At 36.0% G+C, this 13,361-nt stretch overlaps 1 protein-coding gene across 3 annotated transcripts in view; it reads right to left on the reverse strand.

Moving 5' to 3' along the window:
- Scgalpha (sarcoglycan alpha) overlaps nt 1–13,361 on the reverse strand; it is a 58,672-nt gene that overhangs the window by 7,899 nt on the left and 37,412 nt on the right. For 2 of the 3 annotated variants that reach the window (XM_089095113.1, XM_089095102.1), the window contains 4 exons: nt 13,068–13,269; nt 7,714–7,888; nt 3,106–3,338; nt 352–408 (listed from right to left, as the gene is read on the reverse strand). In XM_089095113.1, the coding sequence (XP_088951239.1) occupies nt 352–408; nt 3,106–3,338; nt 7,714–7,888; nt 13,068–13,269 (667 nt within the window). The remainder of the gene's footprint in view (nt 1–351; nt 409–3,105; nt 3,339–7,713; nt 7,889–13,067; nt 13,270–13,361) is intronic. The other variant, XM_089095108.1, reaches the window with a different exon arrangement.

Consider the following 13,361-nt stretch of genomic DNA (forward strand, 5'->3'; position numbering starts at 1 on the left):
CTTTTTAAATTTTAGCATCAAAGAACTGATAAGCACGATACACTGATAAAGAATTTCTCAATAAAAAGGATTACTACCACGAAACGAATAACTCATGCTAAGAGCACACAAAGATACTTCATACTTAAAGGTACAGAAGCCCAATCTCGTAACTCAAAACGACACACACAAGAAAACACATAAATCTAAAGCATGTTCTTCAACAATATTTGCTAAAAATATACGAATGAAAAGTTTTATAATTAAAACACCATGCTTTATGTTAGTAATTGAGAAAGGAACTAAAACAAAGATACAAAGTTCAGAACATGTTAGTACTATCAGACTAACAAATGTTGAATTATTTTATACCTTTGGTAGCTAAATTCATCAAAAAAACTCTCAAATAGTTCCCCTTCTTTGATGTCCCTGTAAAAAGAAAATTCATACAAATAGTAGTTTAATATTATATAGACTAAACCAGTTTTCCCTGTCACAGCTCGGGAAACCATAAAAACAGAACGAAGTATCTGGCATTATATAAGAAGTTTCGATTTTTATACTGTCTTACTAACAACAAATTAAAAGTGCCCACAAAGGTTTTCTGGCCTTGGGAAGAGGGTAAGAGAGGATGGAAATCCCAGAAACTAATTTTCAGAAGGAAAAGTTTTCCTCCTGTAGATTTCATATTGTTTTCAAACAGTGCAAAGTACTACATTTGTTGTCTGTTTTGTTTTGTCATCGAATGAAGGGGGAGGGAGAAAACATATAGACCCTCAAAAAGAGGGATTTTCGAAAAATTGGTGGAAAAGTGAAAAAATCGTCTAGCAGACATTTATTCAATAGTAGGTTACGGATTATCCTCATTTCCAGAAATTCAAATACTATCGGTTTATCTTAAAAACGCCACAGGTGAGTTGCCAGCCACAACAAAACAGCAAAATATTCATTTCTATTGAGTTTTCAAGTGTGTAGATCAAGGATGGCATTGTGAGATTTCAGGTAGATATTTATTTCCATGCTCCAGATACAGAATTGAAATCAGCTTTGATTACAGAAATTCTCAATTTGTTTTTCAAAGTTCTGAAAATACGTTTCCGAACAACTTCATAATGGACATCTGGGAATGGTAAAAATGACTCTCAGCCGACTCAATTGAAAAATTGATTATAGCTTGCACCATGTTTGTGTAAGTTGGAATATTCGCAGACTCACACAGTGTCTTGGGTAGGCTCTTGGCTTACTTCCACCAAAAGAACTTGAATTTTTGAGTCTAAAGGTCTTTTGGGGTCATATAAAGTCCATCTTTTTAATTTGGCGTATGCTTATACGTTTTCTATATTTCAGACTTTGATAGACTTTTAACTTGGTTGTGTCCTTCGAAATAAGGATGTATACCAAAGAGTTAAGAAAATCTCCGAGCTATGGAACTATAAAGACTCTTTAAAGCATCAAATTGCCGAAGTTCATGCTAAAATTTAAAATAGATATTTCTTCATACTGAATTACATAAGTAACAACGTGAAAATCAAGTACACTTTTTTCCGCCCAACAATTAGTACATCAGTATTGAGCACACCAATATATTTCTTTTTTAATTTTTTCATTATTATTCTATTGACTCAAGCGATTGGCATGTTCCAGAACTAAATTATTATCTTCAGCCTAGTGGTAAATAACAACAAATTTAGCACCTAGAATGTTTAAAATCAAACAGTAAATTGTAACGAACAGTAAGTAAGGAGCGACTCGGCCCAATATTAACCGAACCTCTAAAAAACGAAATTTCGACAACAATAGATACATCAGAAGAATTGATTTTTTTTTGCCGATTCTTCGTGTACAAAATTCCTTAGGTTTAAAGATGCCTATCAAAGACTAAGAGCCTCAAATTTGCCTGAATTTTGAAAAAGGGGGGAAGCACCTGCGAACAGTCAAGGAATCTTAATTAAAACCACACCGCCAAATTTAGCATATCAAAGAACCCTGCTGTAAAGGTCTCGAGCTCCTATGTACAAAAATGTGAAATTTTGTATTTTTGGCAGAACAAAGATCACGGATGCGTGTTTATTTATTTGAATTTTTTTTCAGGAGTCCCTGTTTCCACGGGGAGGGAAGTTTTCGGAAGGAAAAATTTTCCAGGATAATTTTATACGGAAAGAATTTGCCTGGGTTCCTATACGATTCTTTTTAAAGTTTTATTTGTCTTACTTTCTCATTGAAGACTTCATTTTACATGTAGAGGTGATACGGGGGAAATTTTCTGTGGGGCTGAAATTGTCCAGGGGATTTTTTTTTCGTGCGGGGTGGGCATTTCTGCAGGAGAAATTCTTTAAGGAGGAATTTTCCGCGAGAAAAAAAAACTGGAAACATCAAGAGAAACTACAGGAAAATTTTCCACGGAGGGGGGAGAGGATTTCCGACGTGATTTGAAAAACAATCAGAAATTAAGTAAAAACAAGTCTTAATTTAAAATCAAAGTAAGCAGAATTTTCCAGGCGGCATTGCCCGTGTGAATTTTCAGCGAGAATAGAATTTTCCGGGGATGGGGGGCAAGGAGGGGAAGGTGGATTTCCCGACATTATTTGAGAAGCGATCAGAAATTAAATAAAAAAAAACAAGTGTTTTCAACTGAAAGTAAGGAGCAACATTAAAACTTAAAACGATTAAAACTATTTCGTGGAGACTGCCCCTCCTCAATCCCTCGCTCTTTACGCTAAAGTTTGACTTTTTGTCCCAATTATATAAGAACGACTCCTGAAGCACAAGGGACGTTTTAGAATAAGAAGCTTTCTAAGTACTAAAAAACTTTGGCGTAAAGAGGGAGTGATGAAGGAGGAGCCAGCCCCTCTCATATACAGAATAATTTTTGTTAGTTTTATGTTTTTAATGTAGCTAGGTCCTTGCTTTCATTTGAAACTTGTATTTTTCTTAATATATACAAGTAGATAACACCGTAGTCTGTTCTAAACTTATAGCAATACACATTCCCTATGATTGCTTACCGATTCTCGTTATTTGTAATTGAGTCCCTGAATACACAAAAGATCATTAATTACTCTATTCCGTAAATACCTTATTCCATAAAACTCAATTACAGTTTAAATACAAATAAGCAATACTTACTCTCCAGGTGGATAAATAGTAAGAACTAAACTCGTGACACATAATAAGATGATTCCGAATACAATGGGAGAAAATATTGCCAAAATTGAGTCAACTATGTAGGATCTCTTTGGAAGTTGGTCCTTAGCAGGAGCAACCCAAATGTATTCATCTTTTTTAACATCCACCGCACTAACTCGTAAAATATCCTCTGTATCCTTTTTGAGTGGATCATCTTGATCTTCACTTGTCACCTGAAATCACCATCAACCTTTTCAGCTAAATTTACAATCAAGTCTAGTAATCTTAAACTAATATCTGCCAAGAATAAGCAAAGGAAACTGAAAGGTGGAATATCAACGGTTAAAGACACAAAATATGAGATGCAACGATGTAGCAGCTTTTGAAAAATTATGGAGTATTTAAAGGCTGGTGATTATCTCTATTGCTTCTAGTCATTTTAGCTCGTTTGTTCTCAGCAGTTGCATTAACGATTGTCTACTACATTTCCCTAATATGGTATTGGCTTACAAACACTGATCAGCTTCGTGATCGTTCAGGCCTTCCTTTGCATCTATGAAACACATTTCTTTTGGGTAAGTACCAAGTTGGTGGCCCTTTTTTTTGTCCCTGGGTTCGAAAAGCAGTCGATAGAAAAACACTAAATAGTGTCGGTTTACACGATTTACACGAGCATGAAGTATATAGTATGTATATAGTTATAGGGGACTTTATAGTATAGTCATAGGAGATGTTAGTCCTATTCCCGTTTGAAGTACAGTTCCTTTCAGATTTGATTTGGTTATTCATTTAATTTCTGCTCCATTTGGGTTTCCTTTATTTATTTATTATGATTTCTTTTTGTTTTATGTTTGAACTAGATTTACGTTGACTAGGCAACATGAAGTGTTACAACAGCCTTCTGTCTGTTTTGTCAACCAAAGTGCTGCAGGAGCAGGAGTAGGAGCAGCACTTTGGTCAGGAATCCGAGGCGGAGATATTAAACATATTATACTGACTTGGCAGTCAGGTGAACGCTGAATGTATATATGTAGTTTACCCTTAAATGTATTGAAAATAAATCGAATATAAACAGACTGACACTAGTATCTAACCCCTTGCTTTGGTTTTGTTTCTTTGCTGTTGATTACTTTCCATAAAAATGATAGACTCAACATAAGTCAAGCACAGATACGCTTAGTAAAAGTCGATAGTAGAATTTTCGAAACAAAAGACGGATTAAGACTTGCAATATAATCTTATTTAACGTGGTTAGTACTGTAAAGCTATTTATCACTTTTCAGAGTTATAAACTATAAATAAGTTGCTAGTAATTCAAGAAATGCGTCATTGTGTTTTATGGGCTCTGTTTTGTTCTTAACTAGGTTGCAGCTACCATTGCAACCATGATTTTTATTAATAATCACTTAATTCTAGAAGATAATGATTTTTCCTTCCCTGAAGTGTATCGAAAACAAATAAAAGGTGCACTAGTTGTGCATAAGTTTCTAACCTCTCACCCATGAACATGGCCATATTCGAACAAACAACCGAAATGAAAGTATATCAAAAACTGATAAATTTGTTTAATATGACACAGTAAAATTAAATTTTTATATAAAAAATAATAAGAAAAGTCCGAATATTTCGACTTCACATCCAAAAGCCTATACCAACGAAACAAAACCCCCAAAAATTAGCCTAAAAACATTCTGAAAAACAAAACAAGAAAAAGACAGACGTTAAACAAGAAAATAAACAGAAAAATGGAGGGAAAAATCACATTTAAACAAATTCCAATATGGTAAAACACAAACAAAAAAGCACAAGGCAAGATGTCTGCTATATGCATACTATTCTACGTCCGAATTACCCTCTGATATGGATTCTAGCAAAGTCTTTTTACTTGAATATGTCATGTACACCCTAGGTTAGGACCAAATACAGGTTAAGGAGCTATTAAGGTTGAAAAAAATCTGAGCAAATCTTTTGCAATGCTAATCTGGCACAAGTTCGTTGACTTTCATACGTTTATTTAATCTTGATCTTAATTATTAAGTTCAAACTTGTATGGGGCTAATTATGCAAAATTTCTTGATCGTCTTTATTATTTTACGTATATATGGTTTTAGCCTGATTTTTATTAACCTCCACCAATTTGGATTTAGTCGACATTCCTCTTCATCTATATGTATACTACACACCTCTATCTTTATTTATATTACAATTCAGCATACATATTTTTTTGAATTTCTCGAAGACTTTGTAATAGCTCAAAACAAATACCAATTATTTTTTTTGTCAAACATCGAATTATGGCGCAGAAAATAGAAGATATTCCGCTACTTCTGAATCAAATCTTTTTATGTTTTAAGGAACAATCTATTGCTAGTTCGTGTTTTTGGAGTCTTTTTTCTAAATGTTGCTATATTATTTTTTCATTTTTGCGATAAAAATGGAAACAAAAGCTAAGGATATAATATTTTTTTCAGTTTCAGTTTCTTCTATAAGATTACACTTGGATTTTCTTACCTTTTTCTATTGTTTGAAATGTCATTTTAATTTTTTCGTGCACTCATTCCCAATTAAAATGTCTAATGAAAATGAGTTCTCTAGCCATATATTTTGTGATGTTGGTTTAAAAATACCCTGTTTATACAGATTATTGAAGAGTTTTTTTTTGTAAATATTAGAAGAGAGAAGCAATAGTGATTAGTACAGAGACCCGAACTTCATTTTTTCTTCTCTGGAGGAAGTTCCATACCCGCTGTACTCCAGTAACTGTTAATGAAGGGACATGTTGTTTTGTTTAACGATATTATATATCTAGACATGACCGACGCAGCCCCATTGTAAATTATTGATATTACTCACTGTTTCCAGATTTTATTGTGAAATCGCTTATACGTCGCGCGTTGCTACGATCTAAAAAGATAGAAAAATAACCCCCCCCCCCCCCAAGAGAATTCCCCGTAAACACACTTTCCCTGCGGAAAACAATCCCTCCGCTGGAAATTCCCCCGAGTATTAATAACGACCGTGTTTCTAAATTCATACGTACTTGACAAATTCTCCACAGACAGTTCAACCCCCAGAAAATTTTTCCTACGAGGAGATCCTCCCCCCCCCCCTACCGTAGAAAATCGTCCCGGGGAAAGTCCCCCTGGTAAACAATTATATTTTTAAAATTAGGTAAATCAAGAACGATCGTGTTTGAAAAATTAGGTTAGGATTATTAATTATCCGTCGGGCGCTGTTGGATAAATAATATCCAGAAAATGTGAATAATGTGAACGGAATCAATTGTCAAGTATTTGGGTAAATACATTCTAAGACCACACTGGCTATACGTGACATACGAAACCAAGAAAGGAAAGGATATACTAAACGAAAAATAAAATCAAATAGGTGAGAAAACGAGGATTTTGTCAGCCAGTAGCAAAATATGAAGACGAAAAACAAGAAAATACTTTTAAAAGGACCGCCACCAATTCTTTTTAATTGCTCAACAAAAAAAAAAAAAAAAGGAAAAAAAAGCTAACCTTTCGAAGTGAATTTGACAAGAGGAGAAAAGATACTGAATAAAAAAACCGGCCAGAAATGTTGGTGAAAAAAAGAGAATTTTGGTGAGTTCTTTCATTAATTTTTGACTGGTTTTTTTATTCAGTATCTTTTCCCCTCTTGTCAAGTTCACTTCGTAAGTTTTGATTTTTTTCCTTTTGAGCCCAGAGGACGACTTGGCGGAGGTCCTTATCGAAATATTTGCTTGCTTTTCGTCTTCATATTTTACTACTGGTTGACAAAATACTCGTTTTCTCACCTAGTTGATTTTATTTTTTATTTATTATATCCTTTCCTTTCTTGGAAAGGATGTCAAGTATTTGGGTTCAGGGGTCTCTAATTTCAGTCAGTAAAAGAAGAATTAAAAGGGCCTTGGGGACGCGGGGGGGGGGGTGGATTTAATAAGTGAAGAGTGTAATCAACGACTTCTTAAAGTTTCTTGGCGATCAGATAAACATTGTAATAATGCATAAAAGACACACACACACACTGGAAGACATACATTCGATTTTATCTATGTAGATTATTGTAGAGGTTCTATTGTAGACCTTATTAGAGAGAACCACAATATGTCCATATGTATAATATTAAGGGGAGTGGCTCAGGGTACCGACTTTGGTCCTCCAACCATCCGATTAAAAGTCTTTGTGGCTCTTATCTCAGCAAGGTGTGAAGTGGCCATAAATTCTGGAAATTGCTCATTGTTTAAAGATATGGTTAAATTGTAAGAGAAGAAGAGACATGTAACTGCTACACAGGGCAAAAATATTATTTTCCCCAACTTTTTAAAGGGGGAGGGGGGGCTTTAGACCTCTAGCAAAGCATTTTGCATATAAAAATTTGAAAAGTATATGTTTTATTTTGATCCGTCACCTTTTTGAGAGTTTTCAAGCTATTTTTTTATATTCTTAAAAATTCCTTTTTTGTCGTTACTTTTCGTTTTATGTTTCATTTGGACGTGCCACCCCTGAATCAATGTCAAGTGGCAATTCTGTCACATGAGGTCGCTACTGCTGCAACCATGATAACTTCATGGTTGCATCTTCATAATCTGCACATTCAACTTACCAGTCTGAAGCTACACCAATCCAAAATATATCCTCGACTTCGAAAGTTTTTTTCCAATGACGTTTTCTTGAAGTCTCTGGGACAGGGTCTTGACGACCACAGTGGCCCTACTTCTCGCTGTAACTCAATCAGAACTTCAGAAAAAGGTGAAGAGCTTCCGAAGCTTAAATAGACTCTAAAAATAAAAATAGTGTTCGAAAGCAATGGTAAAAAGAACACGAGGGCATTTATTTCAGTACTAGTTAAATATTTGGTAAGATAAGTCACGCGATAGAGGTAATGAACGGGATAATTACTTGTAAAAAGTAAGGTAAGACAGCTCTTATGCCCCCTTAAAAGTCCAGATATTTGTGGTTTCCCACACATATCAATATATAAACTGGAGAGTATACTAAGCCCAGTACTCTCCAGTGCTGGAGAGTACTGTTTATATAACAAATATAAACTGGAGAGTACTAAACTCTCCAGTTTAGTATTCAACTAAACAGGAGAGTTTGAAATTTGAGAATGTGGAAGATGGATGGAATAATTTTAGGAAAACAATTTGTGAAAGATTTAGAGAAAAATAAAAAAGTTTGTGATACCTTGGATGTGAAGGAAGATTTATTTTGTGAGGAAGAATTAGCGAATGCACTAAATGGATTAAAAATAATAAGGCTCCAGGTTCTGATAGTGTGATAAATGAGTTTCTTAAATATGGCGACTCTGAGCCCTATTATGAACCATCTGGTGCGTACGTACTTCAAAAAGCGAGAATTAGGAAAACCAGTTTTCTCTTGAATCTTCCCGTAGTCTTCTTGTCTAGCCGGCCAGCCACTAAAAAAGTAGTACACTTTGATGATCAGATTGGAACAATTCTCGCGGATTTCCTACAAACCGTTCCGAAAAGCGTTGTGTATCAAATGGATCTTGCAGGTATCAATATCAAGGAGACCTTCACTACCTGTCAATGCACGATTTTCGCTGTCAATCAGTCGGAAAAGTTTTTTTGTTCACGTTCGGACCGTCACAATTTAACGCTAGTAGTTTAGAGATAGATAAACCACTCTCATCGATCGTTCTGACTATTTCTGACTTCAAGTCTTCAGCTGTTGCGTGTCTAATAAACGCAGTTTTTAGACGTCTTTCTACCACTCGTTTAATCTTTTCGGGCTGGAATCGGGTCATCATTTGAAGCTCGTTCTTACTTTCTGAGTTATTGGTTTCGTCCAACTCGACAACATAATAACTATTGCCGACTTCATCAACGGCCATCTTCCGGAAATGGGGTCCAAGAGCTTTGGTTAATAAATAAGCGAACTTAGTTCGCCCGAAGGAGAAGTTTTTGACCACTGTATCTCTGAGCATTTTTCCAAATACATCTGCTATTCCGTCTCCGAATTTCCCAGAATAGTGTGACTCCATCATCTTCATAGCCCATATAATTTCTGCAACTGTTGTTTCATCCCGCACTACATAAGTACCTAGGTGCATGGGCAGTTTTGCCGGTTCACCGCTCTCCATGGAAGGTGCTGACGAGAGACGAAGCGGATTCGGCCTTAGGCTTACGGTAACACTCTTCTTATGTTCAGCAGTTCTGGGGTGCTGCTGTAAAGCGTAGGATCCCTTATGGCAGACAAGTGATGTATTGCAGATAGAACTGTACAAAGAGAAAAGATCTACCGGAACTGCTCTACAAGACTCTTTCATTTGGTGTCCCGTCGCATCTTTCTCTTCCCACCAAGTCTCCTTGAAATTACACTTTCCCATTCTTGTTCAAACTAAAACTTCAATCCCTAAACCTTAAAAAAAGAAAAGAAGCTAGTAGAAAAATATGTAGGTTATTCCAGAAATGCATTCAAATAAAAAGGGTGCTAGGAAGTAGTCTAATAGTTTAAGAAATGTAGGTAAGCTCAAAATCATGCAAGAAACCTGGTTTTAACACCGCCTACTTCGTATTTTCTACATGGAACCATTCTATTACTTTTCTTTCCTCTGTATGTAACAAAGCGATACCCAGAAAAGAGTTTTCTAAGTAATTAACAAAGCCAACCGAACCCTGCCGCCTCCTAGCCTACTTACTCCAGAGGCAAAGGAGGTCATTCCTTTTCGTTACAAGTCTGTCTCTATCTGTCGTTTCTAGTCTGTCTGCATCTTTCTCGTCCCACCAAGTCTCCTTGAAATTGCACTTTCCCATTCTTGTTCAAACTGAAACTTCAAACCTTAAAAAAAAAGAAGAAAAGAAGCTAGTAGAAAAATATGTAGGTTATTGCCAGAAATGCATTCAAATAAAAAGGGTGCTAGGAAGTAGTCTAATAGTTTAAGAAATGTATGTAAGCTCAAAATCGTGCAAGAAACCTGGTTTTAACACCGCCTACTTCGTATTTTCTACATGGAAGCATTCTATTACTTTTCTTTCCTCTGTATGTAACAAACCGATACCCAGAAAAGAGTTTTCTAAGTAATTAACAAAGCCAACCGAACCCTGCCGCCTCCTAGCCTATTTACTCCAGAGGCAAAGGAGGTCATTCCTTTTCGTTACAAGTCTGTCTCTATCTGTCGTTTCTAGTCTGTCTGCATCTTTCTCTTCCCACCAAGTCTCCTTGAAATTGCACTTTCCCATTCTTGTTCAAACTGAAACTTCAAACCTTAAAAAAAAAGAAAAGAAGCTAGTAGAAAAATATGTAGGTTATTGCCAGAAATGCATTCAAATAAAAAGGGTGCTAGGAAGTAGTCTAATAGTTTAAGAAATGTATGTAAGCTCAAAATCGTGCAAGAAACCTGGTTTTAAGACTGCCTACTTCGTATTTTCTACTTGGAACCATTCTCTTACTTTTCGTTTCTCTGTATGTAACAAAGCTACACCCAGAAAAGAGTTTTTTAAGTAATTAACAAAGCCAACCGAACCCAGCCGCCTCCTAGCCTATTTACTCCAGAGGCAAAGGAGGTCACTTCTTTTCGTTACTAGTCTGTCTGCTCTGTCCAGACAATAACGCTGTAGCCTATATAACAGCCAGTTTTGTCTTTCTTAGACAAGCAAAAAACAGGTTCAAGATTCTCAATCAAAACAAAATACTGGAAACCGTATACTCACAGGTATTGGTAACCTTTAGGATACGGAGCTTTAAACCAAAGCAAGAAAAGGGACTTTAGGAACCTTTATCAATTTAAGGGACGAATAGGGACCTTCACTCGATTTCAGGGACTTTTAGGGGCTTTAGGGACTTTGTGGCAGCCCTACTCTGAGGCTAGAAATAAGCTAGTGAAGATAACGAATGTGACTTCAAGAAAAGGGGAAGTACCAAGCAATTTTAGGAAAACCTTAATTAAACCACGGCATAAGAAAGGTGATAAAAATGAGTATGGTAATTATCGAGGCATTAGTCTGGTCTCTGTAGGTAGCAATTTACTTAGTAATATGATACTTTTTAAACTGAGAGATGTTGTAGACAAAGTTTTAAGAGAAGAACTGTGCGATTTAAGAAGAGGTAGAAGATGTGTCGACCAAATTTTCACTCTTAGACTAATAGTTGAGAAGTTCTTGAGTTATCAAACACCTTTGGTCCTCGGTTTTATAGATTATGAGCAAGCGTTCGATCCTGTTAATAGAAGAGCTTTAGTAAAGTTTTTATCCTTGTATGGTATACCAGACAAATTCATTAAAGTGATTAGTGCTATGACGAGAATAACACTGCTGCGGTTAAGGTAGGAAATGAGGTTAGCAGCTGGTTTCGTATTAAATCAGGAGTTAGGCAGGGTTGTGTTCTATCCCCTTTCATAGGGATTTTCTCTTAAGAAGCACAGGAAAGGCAATGGGAGACCACGCAATCAAATGGGGAGGAAAAACTCTTCTGGACTTAGATTATCCGGATGATTTAAGCATCCTAGATGAAAGTGCGGGCAAAATGAATGAACTTTTAGAGGGTTTGCGAGTTCAGGGTGCTAGAATAGGTTTGAAAATAAATGTTAAGAAGACTAAGTCACTAAGGCTAGGATTAAGTGAAGATGGAAAAGGTGTAGTTGGGTAACGAAAAGATTGATCAGGTTGACAGCCTCACTTACCTTGGCGGTATTATTAGTAAAGACGATGGGCGCAGTGAAGATGTTAAAAGTAGAATAACGAAGGCCCAGGGTGTTTTTTCACAGTTAAAATAAAGTTAGGAAGAACAGGAAGATAATTCTGCAAACCATGATTAGAATATTGGAAGCTACAGTGATGACAGTGGTCAAATATGGCTTTGAAGCCTGAGCGCTTCGAAAAGCATATGAAGATTTGCTAGATGATTTCCAGAAAAAATTCCTACGTATTGTTCTAGATACCCGGTTGACTGACTGTATTTAAAAGAATAGGCTGTACGAAAAGTGTGATTCAATCCCGCTCTCTAGGGCTATAATGACGATAAATAAAAGTTCAAATAGGGATAAAATCCTTTTAATAGACAGTGATGATAGAAATTCACAAAAATACCAGATATTTCGGTCACATATACAGTGACCGTCATCAGTAGTAAAACTAAAAGTTTTTAGTTTTACTACTGATGACGGTCACTGTATATGTGACCGAAATATCTGGTATTTTTGTGAATTTCTATCATCACTGTCTATTAAAAGGATTTTATCCCTATTTGAACTTTTATTTATCGTCATGGAAAGGCAGTGTGGTCTCCGAAATTATCTAGGCTATAATGAGAGAAAGGTTGAGATGGCTAGGGCACATTCTGCGGATGAAGGATGACAAGATTGTCCTTTTCGACAAACCGTCTAGGGCTAAACAGAAAGCAGGTCGTCTGTTGTTAGGGTGGGAGGATGTCATAAAGAAAGATTTAAAGAAATGCGAACTTCCTGGGAGGGTGTAAAGAGGGCGGCTTTGGATAGATTGGGATGGAGAAGGAGCGTGCGTAGCTGTGTTGGCCCCAGGCGGCTTGGTGCTGCGGCGAGTTGTTAGTAGTAGCAGTAGTAGTAAACTAAAAATAACAAATGTTGCTATGGACGAGGCAACAAAAACGACCAGAAAGTAAAATGAACAATTAAGTCAAGCTGAAGGCTTGATGACTATTAGATAGCTCTAATCTTATTTGTGGAAATTTATGTTCGCTTTAAGATGAATCATTTATTTATTTTAATTTATGTATGCTTTTGGCTCATTTATTTGTTCTTAGTAATTTCTGTTGTTCGAAGTTCAACTTCGAACTTAAATCCACTGGGGGGGGGGGGGAACTGAAAACGCTACTAAGTTAGAGTGAGTTGGAGAATTTTTTTTAAAGTTAACAGTACTTGTATTGAGTCTCTAATTTACATGGACGTTGAAAGTCAAAATGTATAAATTCTATGGTACAGATAAGTTAAAATTGAGGATAATCCAAACAATTCCTTACCCTTCACCGTCAGACTGCTTAAGAGGTTTTCTGGCACCATGATCTAGTGCAGATGATAGATAAGTAATACGAAGACTTTGGGATGCTTCTGGCCAAAGCTCAACAAGGAAAATATTCAGTAGCTTTGAAATTCCTTCACGGGCTAAAAAGTCACCGATATCAAAGTTGTTTACTTTCAACTGTACTTCATATCTTGCTGGGTCTAAAAAAAAAAAAAAATAAAAAACGACCATACCATTGATAACTTTCTATACCTATTTGTTTTAGTTAGTTAATCGGAACCTTAGAACAGAT

This window comes from Artemia sp. Qi Xiang Cuo, chromosome 1 (genome assembly GCF_049724085.1).
Source record: "Artemia sp. Qi Xiang Cuo chromosome 1, ASM4972408v1, whole genome shotgun sequence".
Taxonomy (NCBI): Eukaryota; Metazoa; Arthropoda; class Branchiopoda; order Anostraca; family Artemiidae; genus Artemia; species Artemia sp. Qi Xiang Cuo.